This window comes from Myripristis murdjan, chromosome 3 (genome assembly GCF_902150065.1).
Source record: "Myripristis murdjan chromosome 3, fMyrMur1.1, whole genome shotgun sequence".
Lineage (NCBI taxonomy): Eukaryota > Metazoa > Chordata > Actinopteri > Holocentriformes > Holocentridae > Myripristis > Myripristis murdjan.
Genome location: NC_043982.1, coordinates 44,214,964 through 44,237,669, shown reverse-complemented (window position 1 = coordinate 44,237,669; position 22,706 = coordinate 44,214,964). Strand labels below are relative to the sequence as shown.

Below are 22,706 nucleotides of genomic sequence, written 5' to 3'. Positions count from 1 at the left end.
ACCTAATGAAACGAGTGTGTCATTGGTATAATATAATACTCCCTCACAAACCACCACCTTTGTCTTTCTTGCTTTCAAACGTAAAACAGGAATGTTCCTTTAAGAATTACTTAAAAAAAAAAAAAACACAACTCAGTTTCGTCAGGTTTCGGCCGCGTGAGCACCCGTCGTGACGTCAGTGCGTGGAAATTTTGTCAGAGTGGCAAGATGGCTACGGAACCAAATAAGACTGAAATCCTTACCATTTTCAAAAGACTACGGTCCATTCCCACCAACAAGGTAAGTAAACAGATAAGACACGGGCCGCTACGTATTTTATGTTGTTAACGCGACGGAGGTTAGGACGTGTTTTGTCGCGAGGTGACCGTTAACGGCGCTGAGCTGGACGGACGAGGCAACGGAAGCTAATCGAAGCTAATGGAAGCTAACGGCGGCTAACGGCAGCTAGCATGCGCTGCCGGTAAAGAGTCCAACATAAAGGCCACGTATACGATTCGTGTTCGCTGAGGTAACGTTAGCTACCCGGTGGACATTCAATAAACACGGTCACTAAACAGTCAATTAACGCGGTTCGGCGACAGACAGGCTTAGCATCACAGCTAAGCTAACGAAGGACAGTCACAGAGAATAACTTTACAATAGAAATCTCAACATTTGCCTGCCGTGTTGTTGAACGTCATGTCGGTCCGCGGCTAGCTCACTGTGTCTGAGGCTGATGGCCATTGGAAGAGACTGACAAGCCACATCGTCAGCTGGATATATATAAGATTTTGGTGTTGCGGCTGAATTAGGTGCAATTTAATGCCTACTACTTCGGTTGTTGGGTTGAGAGAAAACGACCATTTCACTGAAGTATCGCGATTATTTTTGTGGTGTTTTTATGACTGAATCTGCGGCTCCATTGTTATATCTTTATCACACTATTATCTTGATATGAACATGCTTGATATTAATACCCTAAAAGGCGATGTTATGAACGATATCAAAATTTAGGGTCAGAGTTAGCCTAAGACACTGATTGGTCAGCTCTGATCAATAAAAAATACTTGTAAATTAGCTGTATTTTCTACATTCAGATGGTATTATTATTATTCCTTATTATTATTATTATTATTATTATTATTATGGTATCTTCTTTTTTGGGGGGGGGGGGCTGCCTAACTTTTACTGTTGCTGCAATTATAATTTCAAGTCAGTGTGAACACATACTGATATTGTATTGTTATCAAGATACACTACTCACAAAAAGTTAGGGATATTTGGGCTTTTGGGTGAAATTTATGGAAAATATAAAAAGTTCACGCTACAGTGATATTATATCATGAAAGTAGGGCATTTAAGTAGAAGCATACACTGGTGATTTCCTCATCTCAAACAATTTCTTGAAACAAAAGCCAACAACAGTGGTGGATATACCACAACAAAAAATGTCAGTGTCAATAACTTGTCATGTGCCCTTGAGCATCAATTACAGCTGGACAACGACGTCTCATGCTGTTCACAAGTCGACTTATTGTCTGCTGAGGCATGGCATCCCACTCTTCTTGAAGGGCGGCCCTCAGGACATTGAGGTTCTGGGGTACAGAGCTCCGAGCCTCTACACGGTGACTCAGCTGATCCCATAGGTTTTCTATGGGATTCAGGTCTGAGAAAGTGCAGGCCACTCCATCTGAGGTACCCCAGTCTCCAGCAGCCATTCCCTAATGATACGACCTCGATGAGCTGGAGCATCAAACACCTGATGTGAATTTTGCCGTTAAACTCCTTGTTAGAGAACAGCAAGTTGTGCAAAAAGTACTGAAACATTGAACAGTTGGACATGTGCATTCAGAAGTTTACAGAAGGTCACATTAAGTTCACCTGTAAAGGTTATAATGCATTTTAGGTTCATCCTGAAATTTCACCCGAAAGCCGAATATCCCTAACTTTTTGTGAGTAGTGTATGATTCATAAATAAATATCAAGGTATGAAATGTTCCATATTGTGCAGCCCTAACTAAATCGATTTAAAGTAAAGATATTGATGTCACATGAAACTAGACGACCTAAGGAATCTGTTGGTACCAAGCATGTCAGGTGAGGTTGTCAACAAGGAGACTGAATATCGCTTCAAAGTTAGGCTAAATTGGCATGTCTGTTTCCAGCGCAGTCCCTTAATCTGACCTCCAGATGTGTGAATGAAAATGGGTTCTCTGGGCAGCCATGGCTCTCTCCTTTGCAGACATGCCCACCTTCTGCTAATCCCATGCAGTTTGGGCCACAACCCTGCAGTCCACATGCGTTCTTGTGGCATGTTGTAAAATGGTGTGTTTGTGCAGACTGGGGCCTAAACAGTCTTGGAGCTGCATCAGTTGGCTTTGACTGGAAAGCTGAGACTCTTGTGGATTCAATGAGCCACATTTGATTCATGTGTGATGATGTTGGCCCCCATAGCAGCCATTTCACTGCAGTCAGAGCATTTTTTTGAAACATCATTGTATAAAATGACCTGTAATGACCTCTAGGATCATCACAGTCGCATGAAACTTCACCCAAACTAGAGGAGAATTCAAAAATCAAAAATTGAAATAAATCCTAACGATTGCAATGCTTGTACAATCACAATACTTGAGAATTGCAATACATGTCAAATTAGTACCCAAGTATCGTGACGGTATGGAATCGAGAGATAAGCATAATGTCCCAACTCTAATCGGTCGTGTGGTGCCTTAAACCACCACTGTTAGCCATCCAGTGTCTGCTGCTTTTACCTGTCATCGTAGCTGCATTAGTCTACAAAATAAAAGCTGATTTCAGTGTTTGACCCATATGTGCTTGTAGGCATGCTTTGACTGTGCTGCGAAAAACCCCAGCTGGGCCAGCATTCCCTACGGTGTGTTCCTGTGCATTGACTGCTCTGGTATTCACCGATCCCTGGGCGTGCACCTCAGCTTCATCAGGTGGGTTTCAGATTCACTACAGCCTGGCTCAGAAATATACTGCAATGTGTTGCCTCTCATAAGCATGTTACAACTGGATACTAAGACCTCACAGGAGATAGAAAGGACGGTCCAGGACAGTACACATAAATCTGGTTTCAACTTTACATACTTTAAGTATTAAGTGTGTATTTGAGCAGGATGTTGCCTTTCTTCATCAGTGGTACCATGAGAGTTACACAATAGTTCTGGGTTTAATATTACTCTCTGTTCCCTTCAGATCCACTGAGTTAGACTCCAACTGGAACTGGTTTCAGCTGCGATGTATGCAGGTTGGAGGCAATGCCAATGCGGTAAGTCATAGGTGTCATTATTAAGGTCTACTGGCATGAAGATATCTGCTAGAGAACATTACTTGAACAGTTTCCCTTAGGTGGTGATGAGGGGAAAAACAAGTTTGAAAAGTTCACTCACTAAATTTAAACAGTCATTTTTGTAGCTAGTCCAGACAAGAGTATTGCTGGGGCTTGATTATATGGTTGATAATGTGACGCAGATTATGTCATAACAGTCATTTTCTTCTCTCTTCTCCTGTCTGTGAAGACCGCCTTCTTCCGCCAGCATGGCTGCTCCACGAATGACACCAACGCCAAGTACAACAGCCGTGCCGCCCAAATGTACAGAGAGAAGATTCGACAGCAGGCCAACGCCGCATTATCCAAATATGGCACAGATGTGAGTATTAATAGTTATGTTAAAGACAATGGACAGGGCAGAAAATTGCTGCTGCACTGATCTCTGTGGGCTGACACACCAAAGTCAGTGGTGTGTTTTCAGATGATGTCACAGGCTGTGCCTGGCCTTGACGTGGCCGGTGTTGGCAGAGTTGGATGATAAAATAAAGCACACATGTACCACATCGGCCATGACTAGATGAAAGTTGCCAGGACTTACTCACAATGACTTGCCAGTAGCCCAACCCCACCCCCAATCTCCCACACACACACACACACACACACACACACACATGCAGAGTTGCTGATTTAGACACAGACTGCTCAGATGTTTACAACGCTCCTAGCTCACTGCAGAGTGTATTTCATGAGTGTATTTGCACATATGCCATAGTATGTCATTAAATGTGACACATTTTTACATACATCTGATCAATTAAGCATTGTACTCAGTCACATAATACTGAGTTAAACAATCATTTAAAAATCACCCTATTAAACAAATATCAGAAACATGAAGCCAAAAAGAAAATGTGAACCTCTTTTATCTTCCTGCCGTAGCCTTGTTATTATTACACATATACATATATACACATATATATTTATATACACAAACACAGAGAGAGGGAGAGTATATATAAACACCTTCATCACAAAACATTTCTCACCGTAAAGGAAACAGAAGTAGGTCCAGTAGCCCAACACCTGCATCACTGATTTGGGTGCAACCAGAAGTGCAACATACTTGAAAATTGGAGCCCCATGTGATTTAATGTTGATTTACCCTTTAAAGGACAGATTTTTCCCTTTTATATCATGTTTAAGCTAATTATGATAATAAGCATCCTTAATGCAGACAGTTTCTTTGTTTCTCCTCCTTTTGTCTGATTTATGATTTTGCAGATAACTGAGATTGAAACTCTTGACATGGGACCAAATGAAAACACAATGCTGATAGCCTCTGAAACTGGAGCTGCTGTTTTTTGAGGCTGATTCTGTCTGTATAGGTTTAACTTTAGAGTGAAGGTTGCTCGGTTTAATTAGCAGTTTTCACTGTTTATTTTTAGCATGGGTTCCATGCCAAAGTCTGAGCTGCTTCACTACTGAACTTGTCTGCCAACTGCGGCTTGAATCAGCCAGCGTGTGTTTTCCTCTGTCAGAGTTTTGCATTAGGTTTGTGACCAGCAGCAGAACACACGATATGTTGAACAGATGGGCTTTTGTATTTCTAGAAAGTGTAGGCTGGGTATGTAAGTGGACTTATCGTTCGAATACAGCCTGATGGTAGATGAACAATTGTGAGTAAGATTATATGTCACAATATTGGTGATACTGATAATGTTACTGCTCTCCTGTTTGCCCTTGATATAAATTTTGTGACTCGGCCATCTCACCAACTAGTTTGCATTGTAACAGCTGAGACGAATTTTCAGCTCAAGAGAAAATGGTGAAATCTTCTTGTGTTTTGGTCGGTTGGGTAACATTTAAGAAGTGAGAAGGGCTCAAATTTTTCAGATTTCCATCCCAGAAGAGCTTGTTAAACTACTGACCTGTTGTGTGGATTTTGTTCTGTCAGAGATGCTCGCTAAGTAGTACAGAAACAACATAAAATAATCACATGTGAACCTTTTTTTTTTTCCAGACCATCTTGTTTAACTGTATATCTTTGATTATTACAATTACGACTGAGTGATGACCGCAGAAATAATCAAATTTGACTCACAAATTTCTCACAAGCCTCTGCAGTTCAAATGAGCTGCCAGTTTTCTAGCTGGAAGCGAGCGTAGCGTCACAGTGATTCAGTCCATCCTGATCATATCACGTCAGATAGTCACAACTGCTTGTGTACTCTTACTTATCAAAGCAGCATCATAAATATGAAAAGTGATCTGACCTCTGACGCAGCTCCCATTATCTGTATTCACTACACTGAACCTAATTTAGCGACTGTACAATGTTTTTTTCTCATTTTTATTAAACCATTTTACCTCCCAGAGTTACACTCTATCAAAAAATGGGCTCTACTCCGAGTCAACCTAAGTACTGGACATTCATTGCAGTGCCTTGGGGTTTGCTGGCAGGTTATGTAAGAGTTGTAAAATGATTATCAGTGTCTGGGCCATGTTGGTGGATCTACTTCAAAGTCCACAAAGTGTTTGCAGATTACAGCATTTCAGTGATCAATATACATCATAACAATCAACAGAGTAAATTTGTGCTTTGCCGTGTTGCTGTGAACATTGTGGTACTTAAAGATACGGACACAGTTACTCATCAAACTGCCATCATGTCTTCACTGCAGCTCTGGATCGACTCCTCCGGGGGAAGCACTGCGACCACAGCACCTGAGAAGAAGGAGGCCGACTTCTTCGCCGAGCACACACAGGTTTGGCACCGTTAGGAATCTGTAAAGTGACTGTCGTCTAGGTGTGGGTGATATAGACTAATCACAACCCCTGTCCTAAATTTTTTCACCTGCGATTCCATTTTAAAGACAGCCAGGTGAGCTGCATTTGTCATTAACGACAGAACAAACCAGTGGAAAGAAACGTGGTATTTAATGACGTGTCCTTTGTCCAATATCCTGTCATACCGAGGCATTCAAGGTGCCGTAAAGGAAACAGATTTTCATACCCAGTTCTACTAATAACATGTTTAAGACTGGGCAAACCAAAGTGACCACAACAATAAGCCTCAAGTAGCAGCTGTGGAAAGTTTTAAGTTGGCGTGTTTTCTCTTAAATTTGATATTTAAAAAAATGAAATGATGGAACATAACATGGTTTTATGTAATCTTGCGCACTCTCCTGAAAAGATGACAGTAACAGGGAATTCTGTTGTCATGTTTTCAGCCTGCTAATGACTGGAGCATGGCCGAGGAGAACGGAGCCGCTGTCACCCCACAGTTAGTGGACGCAACAGCCAAAACCCAGGATGCCACCAGCAACCGTCAGTAAAAATATATATATATTTAAAATTTATTTAACCTTTATTTCCAGTCCCATCGAGAATGTGAGATCTCTTCACAAGGGAGCCCTGGCCAAAACAGCAGCAGCAGATCTAAAATGACTCACAACAAACAAGTGAAGAACATACATTATAAAACATTCAAAACAAAACATATGGAATATATTTGTCTAAGAAGTTAAAATAAATCTGTCAGCATGATAAATTTATTGCTCTGATTACATGACCTAACAGTAAACAGGAGAAGCTTGTCATGTGATGAGTTGCTAGTGTTTTATGAATGGATAAAATCCAGCTGGATTAATAGCAGTGACTGTTACTCACTAATTTAAAATTTTCACTGACTGTCGTCGTTGAGGTTTTGCATAAAGCCGCCGTCTGGTGGAAAAAGTTGTGTCTCCAGTTTTGGGTGATTTTCGTGTTCTAGCTTAATTTGAGTATGTACACACTCCTGTGAGTTCAGAAAGTTCTGCAAGCCTTGGGGTTATGAAACCTTTGCAAAACTCATTATGTAAACTGAAAAATGTAACAGTAGAGACTAAACTGTTTTCATTAGTTTATGAAAAGCTGAGTTTATGGAGTTACAAGGTTTCAGATGGACAGCAGTGATAAGCAAGGTCCTGCAGAAGTCCTGTCATCGGGTTTAGATTTTCTTAAAGCAAAATTGTGAACTAGAAATGTTCACAATTTTGAAGGGAAAGAGTAATGAATCCTTTGATGTTCTGCAGTAAGTCTGTGATCCGTAACGTCTGTTTGTGTGGTTCTTGTCAGAGCCGGAGGAAGGACCGAGCATCGAGGGACTGAGCTCATCACCTAAAGCCTCCATCGGTGAGTCGGCACAAGGTTCTCAGCCTGACTCCTACTTCCCTGTTTGAGTTTGAAGCTGCGCACCACTGGTTTCAACCTTGGTGCTTTCATCTGTCATTTCCCTCATCATGTTTGACGGTTTTGTCTTTTCAGCGGGTTGTAGTAAGCACATGGCCTCAGCCCAGCTCCCTCTGTGTTTTCTTGCTGCAGACAGAAACAATAAGCCTGCAGATCAGCGATTTACTCGCCTCACTGCTGAGGCCGGGGTTTCCACAGTCTTGAAAATCATGGAAAGGCCATGGAATTTGAGAATGTGTTTTCCAATGTGTTTTGGAAAAATGATGAAATATCCCTGAAGTTTTGGAGAAGTCATGGACATTTTTAATGACAATTGTAATTTGAGCTAGAACCTGAGGAGGGAGAACAATTAAGATATTTTCATTTCATGGAAATTTTCTCTCCTTTTATTCTGGGAAACCAGCCAGTCAAGAGAGTGGAGAGGCATCGAGGGTGTGATGAGGGATATTTTATTTGTCCTGTGATTCTGTCCCCTAGTTGTAAAGGTTGTTTTACTCATTACGCTGCAGATGTACAGTCATGGAAATTTAGTGTGGAGTTATGGAAAAGTCATTAATTGACAAATAAGCTTAGAAACCCCATTAGATGTTTTCCATCATTTTGTCTCAGTCACTCAAAACCTCTTTCTCTCTCCACAGCAATGCACTTTGAAACCTTGTAGTTTTATACCTGCCCTGAATCTCACTTCCTGTCTCTTAACTTGCCCAGACAAGGTTCAAGTAATGCATTCAGTACTGTAATTGACTAAAATAAGATTTCACAGATGAAATCAGGCACAAAACCAACCAGCAGCAGTATATTTGTCAGTATAATTTGGCCTTAAACCTCATCACAGAGAGCATCGTGTTCATATATCATCTGCTTCTTCTGTGTTTTTAAATATGATGGTGATTTCTGGAGTGTCCTGTCCTGTAGAGGACTCCATGCGTTTGTCATCACATGAAGCACGGACACCTACAGGTGATTAGAGTGCACCTCGTCACCGGGCCGCCGGCCGGCTGTGCTTCAGAGGCATGTTTGTGTGCTTGACTGACACCTCACAAGCCCTCGCTCAGCTCTGTTTTTCCCCATAGTTTTCAGACAGGGGAGCCCTTTTCAGTCATTTAAACTGTTAACAACTCGTCTGAAAAGCTTTTTAGTTAGAAGTAATTGTGCACTTTGTTGATAATTGCCTGGTAAACCAGCTGCTCTTTGAGAAGGTAATTAGTTCTCAGTCAGAAAGTGGAACAACACGGCCACAGCACTGGAATGGCAGAGGTCAAAGATAAATTAAAAATTAACTCATCTTTTGTATAATCTTTTGTTCTCTGGGTTAGTCAGTGTACTGGCCTTGATTTTTCCTCAAGGATGTAAAATGAAATGCTTTTTTAAAAATGTTGTGCTACTGTGTTTCACACCAAAACTGCACTTATTCCAATAAATCTTTGATCTTATTACTCACAGCTTCTCACACAGTGTGCCACCAAAATGCACCGCTGAGCCCGTGAGCACAAACCGAACATGACAGCAGAGATTTTATTTAAATGCAAGCAGGCTGTTGGATCAGTTACACACATGTGAATTTACCAGAACACCCAACCATTAGTGACAGGAAAGTTTCAGGAAACAAATTGGTAGATTTTTTTCTTCTTCTTTTTTTTTCAAAACATTTTTGAAGTTCTTTGTAGAAGCATTTCTGACGCATCAGCCATAACAGCGGCTAATACTGAGCACAGTAACAGAATAATATGTGAGAAAATGTGTAGGAAATGTTTCTTGTGAGGTTAAGCTACCTTTTCCATAATGACTTATGAACAAGCCATTTATTATTTCCATCATTTTACAAAAAGGCTGAGAAGTCAAGATAGAAAAACAAACAGAAAGATAAAGTACCCAGATATGCTAATGTTAACTAGCTCCCAGGCTAAAAATGGCCGCCTTCTTTGCGTGAGACTAGTGTGATCAGATAGGAAGGGGCTTCAGCAACCACAAAACCAGGTTCGTTTCCACTCCTGCGTTTCTGAATGCAGAAATCTCTCTCATTCAGTAATCTCTGCTGCTCGTCTCCAGTCTTATCATGTTTCAAGAAAACAGAAATATAGTATTACCCCTTGAACATCTTAATTTAAGTGTCTGTTACTTTGGTTTTGTAGTTTTGCTTTTATCCAAAGCGGCGTACATGTGAGATTTATACACTACAAGCAAAGATCTATTCAGGAGAGAACAATGAGAAAAGGAGAATGGAGAGAAAATGTCCCTATTGTCCTTCAGGAGCTGCGAAATCTTTCATTTTGCAAATTTAGGCTTTCCTCACAGCACAGTTAACGGACAAACATCACTATTTTAAGAGCGCTAAGTTTTTGATTACATGAATATAGCTCCATCAAGTACTCGATCCCAGATGTTTTGGGAAACAAAGGCTGATTTCAGATTCAGCTGTTCTCTTGGCTCGCATCTCTTTAACTGGTGTCATGTTGTGTGTCTGTACTGGTGCATCTGCTTGGTTGCATTCGCAGCGAGAAGCTCCTGTTCTCGCTGCAGGAGCTGCAGTGTTGTTTGTCTGCAGCAGGAGCATCATGAGCCTTACTAGCCTTTTCCTGAGCTGACTTCTCTTTTTCTCCTGTTCTGTGTCAGGTTGTTGTAAAATTTCCCCACCGTGGGACTAATAAAGGAATATCTTATCTTATTGGTTCTTAATTGACCTGCTTGGCTGAATAAAGATAAGAAAATGCCTTGCAGTTTGTTAATACAGCTATTAGTTCAGGAAAGTGTCTCATGTTGTTTGTTGTGTCACAGATGTGAAATCCTCCATCATCGGGAAGAAGAAACCCATGGCTGCCAAAAAAGGGGTAAGTGATGTTTTCACTGAGCCAGAAACTTTGTATCATGGGAGCTGCAACATGCGGTGATGCTTTTAGGAGATTGCATGTTATGTTTTCTACCACTGAAATGAAGAAGCTAATATATTATAAACACAACAGAAATTTCTAATGAAGTGATCTTTGAAAGCAAGGAAGTCTTTCCATTATTATTGTTCACATGTCTCCATAACATAAAGTGCCTTCCCTGTCTTACCCGGCTCCAAATTGTGTGTAATGTTTTGTCCTCGTGCAGCTTGGTGCTAAGAAAGGCCTTGGTGCCCAGAAGGTGAGCAGTAAGAGTTTCACGGAGGTGGAGAAGCAGGCACAGGTGGCAGAGAAGCTGAGAGAGGAGCAGGTTGCCGAGGCTAAGAAACAAGCAGAGGAATCCATGTAAGTAAATCCAACTGGGTGCAGATGTTTCTAAAAATAACATACAGGAATAAAATGGACAACAAGAACAGAACCAGAACAAATGGAAGAAGCAGTTTAACATAACACAAACTTAATACAAGGAATACAAAGAAGTTTATTCGTCATTATACAAAAAGTTGTATAACAAAATTAAAATGTGGTTCCCTCTTAATTGATTCATTAAACATGGCATTTCTCACATCATCAGCACACAATATAATATTTGAAAGCCTGTTATAAATGTGCTGTTGAGAGATTTAAACGATAACGCAACACAGAAAAGTTAATTGGAGAAACAGATTCAGGGGATAGGGTGTTCTGCACAGCAAAGGGCTGATAACCTTTATTCCCTATCTGGGACCCTGGGACTTAATGAAGGGCACACCTGAGCTCAGACTGCAACAGGCTCACACCGAAACACAAGACCAATCTATGTAGGGAGAAGACCATGTTGCGTCTGGATTATTTATAATAGAATCTAAAAATCAGTTTTAAATGCAATGGGCAAGTGATGAAGGCAAAACAGGAGTTTCAACCTGTTTCAGACTTGGTCAGAAGCCTGGCTGCAGCTTTTTACACGAGCTCCAAATGGGAAAGCAGTTTCTGACTTAAACAGATGTAAAGGGCAGAGCAGCTTTTCTGACAGAGATTTAAACACATCAGTTAGTGTGATGTTTTGTTAAAGCTTTCATGAGGTGGCTATACATTGAACTGCATTTTTGTAATCTCAGGCACTGATGAGGTGTAGCAGAAAGGACGTTTATAGGTATTGCTGTTTTTGGTCTGCAAAAACATCCTTTGCTCCTACAAAGATAGTATAGTAAAAATAGATTTTTGTTGCGCCAATCAAGTAATTTTCATTGAAGTGTTGTCCACGAAAGACCAAACTAAATTTTATGCCAAAATGGGGACAGTGTTAGATTCCTTGCTCTGATGTCACTTGTCCTCGGGCATTGCAGTGTGGCCTCGATGCGTTTGGCCTACAAAGAGCTGGAGATCGACAGGAAGATCGAGGAAAAGAAGATAAAGAACCTGGAGGGCAAGAAGAGAGAGCAGGCAGAGAGACTGGGCATGGGCTTCGGCAACAGAAGGTAAAGCCTTTCATTTTACACGAGCAAGTTTTACATGCTTACGTATAAATGGCTGCTGCTGGTCTTTTTGCATTTCTGCATATTTGCAGCACCACATGCATGGTTTTGTGTGTATTTACCTTGGCTTGTGTGCTTCCTGTTTCAGTGCCGTGTCTCATTCAGTGATGTCAGAGATGCAGCTGATTGAGCAGGAGACTCCTGTCGGGGCCAAGACCTCTTCTCGCTCCAAACTGGACATGTTCGATGAGCCCGGCTTCACCTCTGGACCCCCCAAGTATGAGCCTCTCCTCACTCACTGCTGTCCATCCTGCTGTGCTGTGTGACCTTAGACCGTAGAAACAAACAGAGAGAAAGTTAAACAGGTGTCTGGGGATGTTCTGACAGATTGGTCACCTATTTAAATCAGCCGTTTTTCACTCCTAATGACGTGATTCTTGCTCGCCAAGTTGGCCGACCTGGAAAACTGATCTGTAAAACAGCTGTGTGTTTACATGTGTGTGTATCTGGGTTTAAATTTTTTTGTTTCAATGGCGAAAAGAAATCTGACATGGAGGAACTTAAGCGTAGAATTACAACACAGCAAACCTCATCCATCACCTTCACCTTCACCACATCAACAGTACAGTACAAGCCCAGTTAGACTTTACATTTAAAAAAAAAAAAAAAAAAAAAAGACAATTGAACAATACCAAGTGGAGTAAGTAAGGAGTAAGAGTAAGTAAAAGTAATGCTGCCAAATCTAAACAAGCCTCTTAGCATTTCACTTTATTAAAGTATATATTTCATAAATGTTGCACTGTATAATATTTGGAGGGCCCGATCATGTTTAATAAACCTTTTTCTAAGCCACAAGAAAATTCAATGGCAGTGTAATAACATAGGTACAGTCATATTGGTGACACTCGTAAAAAGAAACAGCAGTTTAATTATCAAAAGTATCAAAAGTTATAAGTATCAAAGTTTTTTATTTTTTTAAATTTTTTTTTTTTTTTAAAATAAAAATGGCCCTGAAACTTCTGACGGGAGCGTCCCTGCAGGTTTCCCGGGCCAGCAGGGACGCTCCGTCACCACAGCAGGCGCAGGTCATTGAACTCAACAGTTTGTTGTTTGATGGGCGTGCAGGTACAAGGACAACCCGTTCACAGTGGGAGACGGATTTGGATCCCGATGGGACTCAGAGGGAGGAACCGCCTCCTTCACCACCTCCTGGGCCCTGGAGAAAGAAGACCCCAAAGAGGAGGTCACCATCTCCAGTATACAGCCAATAGGAGAGAGGTACCTGTTTACTGATGTTCCTGCTCTCCATCTTCCCGTTGTCTCAGTCGGGTGAACGCCCAGACCTTCACACGGCTCTCATGTCTTGCTCTCCTTCTGCCTCAGGCTTCCCAGCAGAAGAAAAGCTGAAGTGTCAGCTCCAGTGGCAGAGTCAAGTGAGGCCAGGCAGAAGTTCGCCAATGCCAAGGCAATCTCCTCTGACATGTTCTTCGGTCGGGAGAGCAACGCCGAGGTGAGGAACCTCCTCTTCATCTCTCTTTGAAAGAGCAAGAGCCTGAATCTCATATAGCCTTTGGGAGGGAATTCCATAATTTCAGTGTGATTTTCTTATTAATGTGACAGTTTGTAAAAAAAATATATATATATATAGTTACGTAGGCCGGTCCTAACCCAGTGAGAGTCTTTAAACAAGTAAAAGAAGTTTAAAATCAATCCTAAAAGACACAGGTTAGTTTAACCTGGGCTGATCTACTCTTTCTGGTTCCTTTGTTTCCACATATTTCCTGTTCCACATATGTTACTGTCAGTTTGTTTTATCTTGTTTTATCTCCATTTTATCTTTTATCTGTTTTTCATTTTATTGTAAAGCAAAACTACACCACCTGTATGAAAGGTGCTACATCCATAAAGTATTATCATTATTGTTATTGTTGTTATTGTTATTGTTTCTAAAAATCACACCTCCTTGCATGTTATGGCAGTTTGATATTAGCTGTAATGTGTATCTGGGGTTTTATAATGACTGTCCATTTAAAGAGGATCTAAACCCCGGGTGCTGATCTGTGCCTGGTCTGAGGTGGAGGATGATGTCATCGCCTGTGGTTCTCCAGGTGATGACATTACCTGCACTCTGACCCTTCACCATTGCAAGTCAGGCTTCACACAGATCAGGGCTTGGGGTTTAGTCGCTCTTTAGTATTAAGCTGCTGATTATTAATTAAGTGTGTTTCTCTGATTGGTTGTTCTACAGCCTCTCAGCGGCTGTGAGCTCACTGACATTATTCCTGTTTCTTTCAGTACGAGGCGAAGACACGGCTGGAGAGTTTGTCTGGCAGCACCTCCATCAGCTCAGCCGACTTGTTTGGGGACCACAAAGACCATACAGGTGAGATCATGTGTGTGTACAGTGTGTAACAGTGTTAAGTTTTCTAAATTAGCACTTACAATCCTGCTATCAGCAGAAAATCTGTGTGCCTCTCTTCAAACACTGCAGAAAAATGAAGCTGTATTATTCTCACAGATGCCTCTCTGAAACATGTATTTTGTGGTGCAGTGCTGCTGCAGAAGTTCATGTGAAACACCGAGTTAATCTCATTAAGTTGCAGTGCTGTTCTTGTTTCTGCCACCAGGTGGCGCAAAAATACAAACTCACGTGAGCCCGTAAGAGGCACTAGACCAGGACAAGGCAAGCATGTGCCATGAAGAGCCGAGAGGCTGCAGGTTTTCATTCCAACCGAAAACCACTGGGTGGTTTCACTGATGAGCTCCTCCTCTGCCTGAAGGGGAGCTCATCAGTGAAACCAGCTGGTGGCTTTTGGTGGTGGCTTACCGAGCGGGACCAGTGGTTAAACGAGCTAACGTGTAGCTTCATCCGGGTGTAACGGGGTCACGAACAGGGCTCACCATAAAGTGAACAGGGTTGTCATGGTAACTGGTGCCACAGAGCTAACCTGCTGCAGAGTACGTTTTGCCCAGGCTTTCTGATCTGATCATGTAAAAGGGCTGCCTCCTCACCAGCCAGCTGTCACTCCTACAGGACCCCAACAGGGACAAAATTACTGCATTCATATAAAAGCCACAACCAGCAAAACAACACGTGAGAACTCTCTCTGCAGGTAATACGGCCAGAGCGCTCACATTCGTCATGACGACAGAAAGGAAAAGCAGCTTCTTACTCTGCCTTCCTCTCTTGTTGTCCACCAGTGCAGCGCCATCTTGGCATTCTTAAGAGTTCATGCAGCAGCTGTGATTAATGTTATGTTACGTTTTGACACCATTCACGCAACATTTCATCTCTGCTAGTAAAACTCCATATTGCCACTCCTAACCCTATTATTTGCTATCGAGGACCCTAGTCCAGAAGCGTTCTATTTTTTCATTTTTACATGAACTTGATACACAAACACCGCGGTGATCAGCTTGTCAGGAGAAAATAGTAAAATGCTGTGGTGAGGAAAAACTCGTGAAGAAAGTGAAAGACTTTCTTGGTAATAAATGGCATTAATTCAATTCCCCTCCTCCTCCTCCTCCTCTTCCTCTTCCTCTCCAGGCGGGTCGAGTTTTGACAGCGTGCTCCCCTCCGGCCCTGACATCGCTCAGTTCAAACAGGGAGTGAAGACCGTAGCAGGCAAGATGGCCGTTCTCGCCAACGGTGTCATGAATACGATCCAGGTGAGGCGGGACAGGGGACTGGCAAAAATGACACAGCATTTGGCACATTTTACAAAATCCATTTAAAATACCTGTTTTTTTTTTTGTTTTGTTTTGTGTTCCAGGATCGCTACGGCTCGTACTGAGCAGAGCTGAGAGCCGGGGCGGCGAGCTGCGGAAGACAAACTGACGACTGTGTAGAGCAAACCAGCCTCCTGACTGACAGGCACGTTTGGACAGAAGAGACGGGACAAGAGAGACGCAAAAGAAGGAAAGCTTGCATGGAGAGACAAACGTCCCGCTCGCCTGTCCTTTCTAGAGACAGTTCCCCAGGAGTGAGACAGTGTTTTCTTTTCTCATTCTCGTTAGCAGATGATTGAGTTTTATTTTCATAAAGCAAACCATCAGAGAGTAGTCTTTTTCTAAACCAAGAATTTTGTTGTAATTTACCGTCAGGAAGAGTTTTTCGGTCTAAGATTTCAAAATTCTATCTGTCAGAGTTAATTTTACTATATTTTATTCCCTGTAAATGAATCAAGGTATTGTTTTGATTCATATGAAATATTTCATGCTTATGTTGTTTTGTTTTTTTTTGTTTTTGTTTTTTTGTTTTGTGGGTGCTATTAAAAGGAACATTGTGATATTTTAACCATTCAGCGTTAATTTGAACAAGAATGAGGTTTCTTGCATTCAGTGTTCAGTTCACTGCTGCTCTTAGTTTTTCCTCGACTGGTTTTTTGATTTTCCCTGAAGCACCTGGCCGCCAAGAAGCCGAACAAGCAAAAACTTGGTTGTTGATTGTCTGGAGGATCAGCACGTCGCGCCGCCCAGACCAGCCCCGAGCTGGAGGTCAGACGGTTTTTTTTCTGGCTCGAGTGCGGTTTAAATATTTAACGTACCAGGTGGCAAAACTCTTATGTCCTTTACTTTTGAAATATTTAACCACATTTGCTTTTATACAACGCACAAGCATGAAAGTGTCATTCAAAGATCATATTCTGTAAATAAACGAATTTTGATTGAAAAAGAAAAAAACAACAACAGATAAACCTGGTAATTCCAAGCTCTACAAAATGATCTCGTTTTGTCTATGCATTTACATTTTGGGAGACTGATAAATGTCTGTTTTGCGTCTCGGTTCATTTTCAGAAACTGTTGCACAGGGTAAAATATTCTTGACTTTATTTGATCTGGGGAGTTAAATAAAGTGGCTGCTGTTGGTGTTTTGCTCAGAGGATTTTGCCTCTGGCATCATGAACCTGAGCTGAAACAGAAAGAATGAAACCCTGGCAGTGTTTCTGTGATGTTGGGAGGCTGAAAAGAAAATGAAGACATGTCAGTTATTTACATTTCACTTTGCTTTAATTTCTTGGAAGCTCAACAGCACTTCCAAGAAATGAAAGCAAAGTAGACGCAGTCAGCAGCGGTGAGGAAAATAACCTGTGTTGTAGTTTCAGTTTCAGTTTGACAGCATCAGAGTTGTTGTGAGCCTGCAGGGTGTTGATCAATGGGCCTCCACCCTCCAGGTCCACTTGACATTCACACTCAGTTGTTTTAAGGACTGACCCAGTAGATTCAAGGTCTGGAAACCTTTGGTGAACTTTTTTTTTTTTCTTTGTGGCAGTGGAATCGGTTTGAGTGTCGTATGTTCCCAACTGTGGTCACGCCTGACTCTGTGTCCCCCGCCCGCAAGAAACTGTCCAAAAGACGATTAACCCATGGATTTAAAGGATGAAACTTTCAACTATTTATTTGTAGGCTACAAAAGAAACTTATTCCATATGTTAATAAAGATGAAAACCCCTTCCTGTCTCCTCCTGTCTTCTTTGAGTCCCTGCTGCTCGGAGTTTTTCGGTCTAAGATTTCAAAATTCTATCTGTCAGAGTTAATTTTGCTATATTTTATTCCCTGTAAATGAATCAAGGTATTGTTTTGATTCATATTTTGAAATATTTCATGCTTATGTTGTTTTGTTTTTTTTATTTGTTTTTTTGTTTTGTGGGTGCTATTAAAAGGAACATTGTGATATTTTAACCATTCAGCATTAATTTGAACAAGAATGAGGTTTCTTGCATTCAGTGTTCAGTTCACTGCTGCTCTTAGTTTTTCCTCGACTGGTTTTTTGATTTTCCCTGAAGCACCTGGCCGCTATGAAGCCGAACAAGCAAAAACTTGGTTGTTGATTGTCTGGAGGATCAGCACGTCACGCCGCCCAGACCAGCCCCGAGCTGGAGGTCAGACGGTTTTATCTGGCTCGAGTGCCACAAAAGTTATAGTGGGGCGGCTTAGCTCAATATATCACAGCAATCGTTCATTTTGTGATGAAAACATAAAATCTGGTAGATGTCCATCCATCCATCCATCCATCCATCTTCTGCCGCTTATCCGGGACCGGGTCGCGGGGGCAGCAGTCTAAGCAGGGACGCCCAGACTTCCCTCTCCCCAGACACTTCCGCCAGCTCCTCGGGGGGAACCCCAAGGCGTTCCCAGGCCAGCCGAGAGACATAGTCCCTCCAGCGTGTCCTGGGTCTTCCCCGGGGCCTCCTCCCGGTGGGGCATGCCCGGAACACCTCCCCAGGGAGGCGTCAAGGGGGCATCCGAAACAGATGCCCGAGCCACCTCAGCTGGTTCCTCTCGATGCGGAGGAGCAGCAGCTCTACTTCGAGCTCCTCACCCTATATTTGGTAGATGTGTTGCTGGATATGAACTTCCGACTCTGACATCTTTTACTAAACAGCTCAAAGCTTGGCTACTGGAAGAACAACACTGTTGCCATAACCATGCATAAACCTGTGTATTTGTTCAATGTAACTAATTTGTCAAGGGTTCCATCCGCAATTTCTATTGAGCACATACATTATTATTACTTTCCTCTTCCTCATTAACATTTTTTTTTCTATTTATTAAGCTAAATCTCCATTTATTTTTTTTTTAGGTACTAGGGCAATGTACAATGCAACACGCACTTTATATTCTCGCATAATTGGGTACTCTCTGTATCATAAAATTACCATTGTTGGTATATAATCATATATTGCAATATGTAATCGGTAATGTGCAATTTTCACTAATTAGGCACTGGGGCAATGTGCAACGCAACAAGCACTTTATACTTCTATATAACTAGATACTCTAGGTATCAAATTACCATCGTTGGTATTAGATTATTGTAATATGCAACTGAGTATTAGGCAATCAAAATAGCACTTTATATTTTTTGGGCAATTTGCAATACAATAATGCACTTTACACTTTAGCACTGTGCACTTTAACCAGCCCCTCGACATATAATTTTAGTGTTTAATTTAGTGTTTAAGCTGTGGTGAAATGCGCATGGTCCCCTGAGCCTTGGCCTGTATGTTTTATGATCAACTATGTTGTTTGTCTTGTCTTGTTCTGTTGTTTTGTTTTGTTGTTATTGTGAATGAATGTTGTACAACACCAACCTGCCAATGGGACTAGAGATGGAAATTAGCCACACGGCTGTAATCTCACGTGTTTACATTTATATGTGCATTAACATGTACTGTCCCATTTCTTTCTTTTAAAAAATAAATAAATCTACAAATAAATAAATATATTGTAAACAAATCTGGATATTATAATAATTATGAATAAAATATGTTAGTTTTTGGATGTATACATTTTGAACATCATAGATAAAGGCTAAAGAGAAAAACAATTATTGTGGGGAACAGTGGAGAGGTAAATTTACAAGCTTGCAAAACTAGGTAGTTAAGCTTGGAACATGTAGCAAGTATGTGGCAAAGCTGAGTGTGGGAGAGTAAGACAGTGTAAAATTATGTATTGTAAAATGTAGACATTTTTTAAAAAATTACATTTTGATAGATAGTAGGGGTGTAAGAAAATATTGATATTCTTTGAAATGCTGTACTGATAATCCTAAAAAAAAAAAAAAAAAAAAAAAAAAGAGCCATGTCGTTAGTTACAACAAACAAGCCATATTTATTTTATTGTAGTTTTGTGACTGTTTGAGCTAAAAACAAATATTTAAAAAAAAAAAAAAAAAAACACTTCCTGAAAGCAAGAAACTTAATTTACTTTCATTATGTTTTTTTTTTTTTTTTTTTTTTTAGAACTTAAATGTCTCCTTTACCCATGTGGTTCTTTTTTATTTATTTATATTATCACTCCATCACTGTCACACACTCAGGACAAGGATTTTGCCCTTGTAGAATTTTTAAAATACAAGATTTGTAGACTGTGAATGGGAATGTGAGAGCCTATTAAAGTTTATGTTCTGTTACACTGCAATAAAGCCTTTTCCCACTTTACTTTATGTCTCTAAATTATATCTGTGGTGCTGAAAACATGAAACAGCAGCTGTAGGGTAGGAAAAGCATTCCATGCCAGTGACCACTGGCGGCCAGTTTTGAAAATGGCTGGGATGCCATGCCTCAGCAGACAATAAGTCGACTTGTGAACAGCATGAGACGTTGTTGTCAAGCTGTAATTGATGCTCAAGGGCACATGACAAGTTATTGACACTGACATTTTTTGTTGTGGTATATCCACCACTGTTGTTGGCTTTTGTTTCAAGAAATTGTTTGAGATGAGGAAATCACCAGTGTATGCTTCTACTTAAATGCCCTACTTTCATGATATAATATCACTGTAGCGTGAACTTTTTACATTTTCAAATTTTTTACTTTTGAAATATTTAACCACATTTGCTTTTATACAACGCACAAGCATGAAAGTGTCATTCAAAGATCATATTCTGTAAATAAACGAATTTTGATTGAAAAAGAAAAAAAAAATCAGATAAACCTGGTAATTCCAAGCTCTACAAAATGATCTTGTTTTGTCTATGCATTTACATTTTGGGAGACTGATAAATGTCTGTTTTGCGTCTCTATCGGTTCATTTTCAGAAACTGTTGCACAGGGTAAAATATTCTTGACTTTATTTGATCTGGGGAGTTAAATAAAGTGGCTGCTGTTGGTGTTTTGCTCAGAGGATTTTGCCTCTGGCATCATGAACCTGAGCTGAAATAGAAAGAAACAAACCCTAGCAGTGTTTCTGTGATGTTGGGAGGCTGAAAAGAAAATGAAGACATGTCAGTTATTTACATTTCACTTTGCTTTAATTTCTTGGAAGCTCAACAGCACTTCCAAGAAATGAAAGCAAAGTAGATGTAGTCAGCAGCGGTGGAGAAAATAACCTGTGTTGTAGTTTCAGTTTCAGTTTGACAGCATCAGAGTTGTTGTGAGCCTGCAGGGTGTTGATCAGTGGGCCTCCACCCTCCAGGTCCACTTGACATTCACACTCAGTTGTTTTAAGGACTGAGCCAGTAGATTCAAGGTCTGGAAACCTTTGGTGAACTTTTTTTTTCTTCTTTGTGGCAGTGGAATCGGTTTGAGTGTCGTATGTTCCCAACTGTGGTCACGCCCTCCTCCTGTCTTGTTTGAGTCTCTGCTGCTCAGAAACTTACAACAGCAAAACTCTGATGTCTGAGGTGAAGTGAATGCAGCGTGGCATGAGGAAACCTGTGCTGTCTCTGCACTCTGCTCAGATTCACAGCTCACCGCTTTTTACAGGCAGAGTGACGGCGTGTTGGGGCCGTTGTACGGAAAAAACTAATTATGGAGCTGGGGAGAGGCGGGGGGAATAGAAAATAACTCAGAATTTCTGAGATTAAAGAGGTAAATTTATGAGAAAAACTCAAAATTGGAGATTATTAAGTCACAAACTCACAAGAAAAAAACTCAAGAATAAAGTTTTACTTTCTGGTCATGGAACCACATGGCCTGACTTTGCAAGGTTGGATCACAATATCGTTCTGAACAGGCCCCAGATCCATCATTTTTTTTTCTGCAAAAGGCGTGTGGGGTGATTACCTGAGATTAGAAACTGCAGCCATAATAATGAACCAAAAAATGAACCATTACTGGCTCTTCATCAAAGCCAAAGACTGAGTTCATCTTGTGGCAGTCGGGTTTTGAAGAGCAAATATTATTCAGAGAAAAAAAAAATCTGAATTTCCTAGATTAAAGTTACAGAAGTGGTAAGTGGTAAATTTGTGAGACAAAAAACTAAAAGAAATCTGAGATTATAAAGTCACAAATTTACTGTAGGATTTAGAAAGAAGAAAATCCATCAATATTACATATTTAGAATTTTGTCCATGAAAAAACGGGCCTTTGTGCCTTCAGATGTCTCAGACATAACTCTACACTTTGCCTTCATGCAGTCTGCACAAATCTGTGAATATACAAATAATTTTTGCTACCTGCTGTTTTAGCAAATTTTCTTATTTTGTGGCATTTTCATATATTTATTTGCCAGTGTTCTTGTAATTATTATTTTTTGGCAATAGTTCACTGATGTTCTGTTAATTTTTTTGAGATTAAAGTGGTTTATTCAAGGGAAAAAAAACACCAATTTACGTGAAAAAATGTGAGATTAAAGTGGTAAATTTATGGGAAAAATCGCAAATTTATGAGAAAAAAATTCTAAAATCTATAAATATGCTATAAGTTTTGCTAATTTTTCTAAAAGCTGTTTTAGCAGATTTTCTTCTCATTTGGTGACAATTTCATAAATTTATTTGCTAATATAATAATAAGATGTTCTGGTCATTTTTTGCTGACTTGCTCATCGCCTTTCCCTCCATGTTTTTGAAAGAAATCAAGTGAATTTGCTCAGTTTGCAAAGGGTTCAACTGTTTCGATAACTGAGCAAATCTTGAGATTAAACCTGAAAGGAGAAAATGTCACAAATGCTCCTTCCTGTATTTTCTGCATTCAAACACTTTCTGGTGAATTAAACTGCAGTGAAATTACACTCTGGAGGCCCCTCAAGGCCCTGTGGGGGTCCTTGGGCCGCAGTTTGGAAACCCCTGAGCTGCAGCACAGGCTGTCTGCGGGCAGAGAGCGATGAAAAGGGTTTTTTTTCCCTTCAGTTCAATTTCAGTTCCTCCGTTTGGCTGAGACTTGGAGCACAAACTGGCTGCTGCTCAGTTTCCTGTCGTCTCGTTTTTTTTTTTTTTTTTTTTTTTGTGGCGACAGCAACAGAAACTGAAAAACGTGAACAGATGAAACACTGATGATGAACTTCACTCCTCACAAATAAACCACAACACACTCGTTTTGGCAAAATCTATTAAATTAAAAAAAAAAAAGCAAAGGAAGATCGAGCACAAACAGAGAATGCAACAGACACGGCGGCAGACTGTCCCTTCACGTTGTGATTT

At 40.7% G+C, this 22,706-nt stretch overlaps 1 protein-coding gene across 1 annotated transcript; it reads left to right on the top strand.

Annotated features, from left to right (window-relative positions):
- The first annotated feature begins 148 nt into the window (after positions 1-148).
- Positions 149-17,302, top strand: arfgap2 (ADP-ribosylation factor GTPase activating protein 2). The gene is made up of 16 exons (XM_030044825.1): positions 149-279; positions 2,821-2,939; positions 3,199-3,271; positions 3,522-3,653; positions 5,955-6,038; positions 6,504-6,600; positions 7,390-7,446; positions 10,279-10,331; positions 10,597-10,733; positions 11,714-11,845; positions 11,991-12,119; positions 12,968-13,120; positions 13,226-13,352; positions 14,138-14,225; positions 15,390-15,511; positions 15,616-17,302. The coding sequence occupies exons 1-16, from the start codon at positions 208-210 to the stop codon at positions 15,634-15,636; spliced, it is 1,596 nt and encodes a 531-aa protein (XP_029900685.1). The 5' UTR covers positions 149-207; the 3' UTR covers positions 15,637-17,302.
- The last annotated feature ends 5,404 nt before the right edge of the window (positions 17,303-22,706 follow it).

What these genes read in the sequence shown, in the direction of transcription:
- arfgap2 (XM_030044825.1), top strand. Translation starts at nt 208, where the DNA reads ATGGCTACGGAACCAAATAAGACTGAAATCCTTACCATTTTCAAAAGA. An exon ending in GGTCCATTCCCACCAACAAG is followed by an intron (nt 280 to 2,820) that starts GTAAGTAAACAG and finishes ATGTGCTTGTAG; the next exon opens with GCATGCTTTGACTGTGCTGC. An exon ending in GTCGGGAGAGCAACGCCGAG is followed by an intron (nt 13,353 to 14,137) that starts GTGAGGAACCTC and finishes TGTTTCTTTCAG; the next exon opens with TACGAGGCGAAGACACGGCT.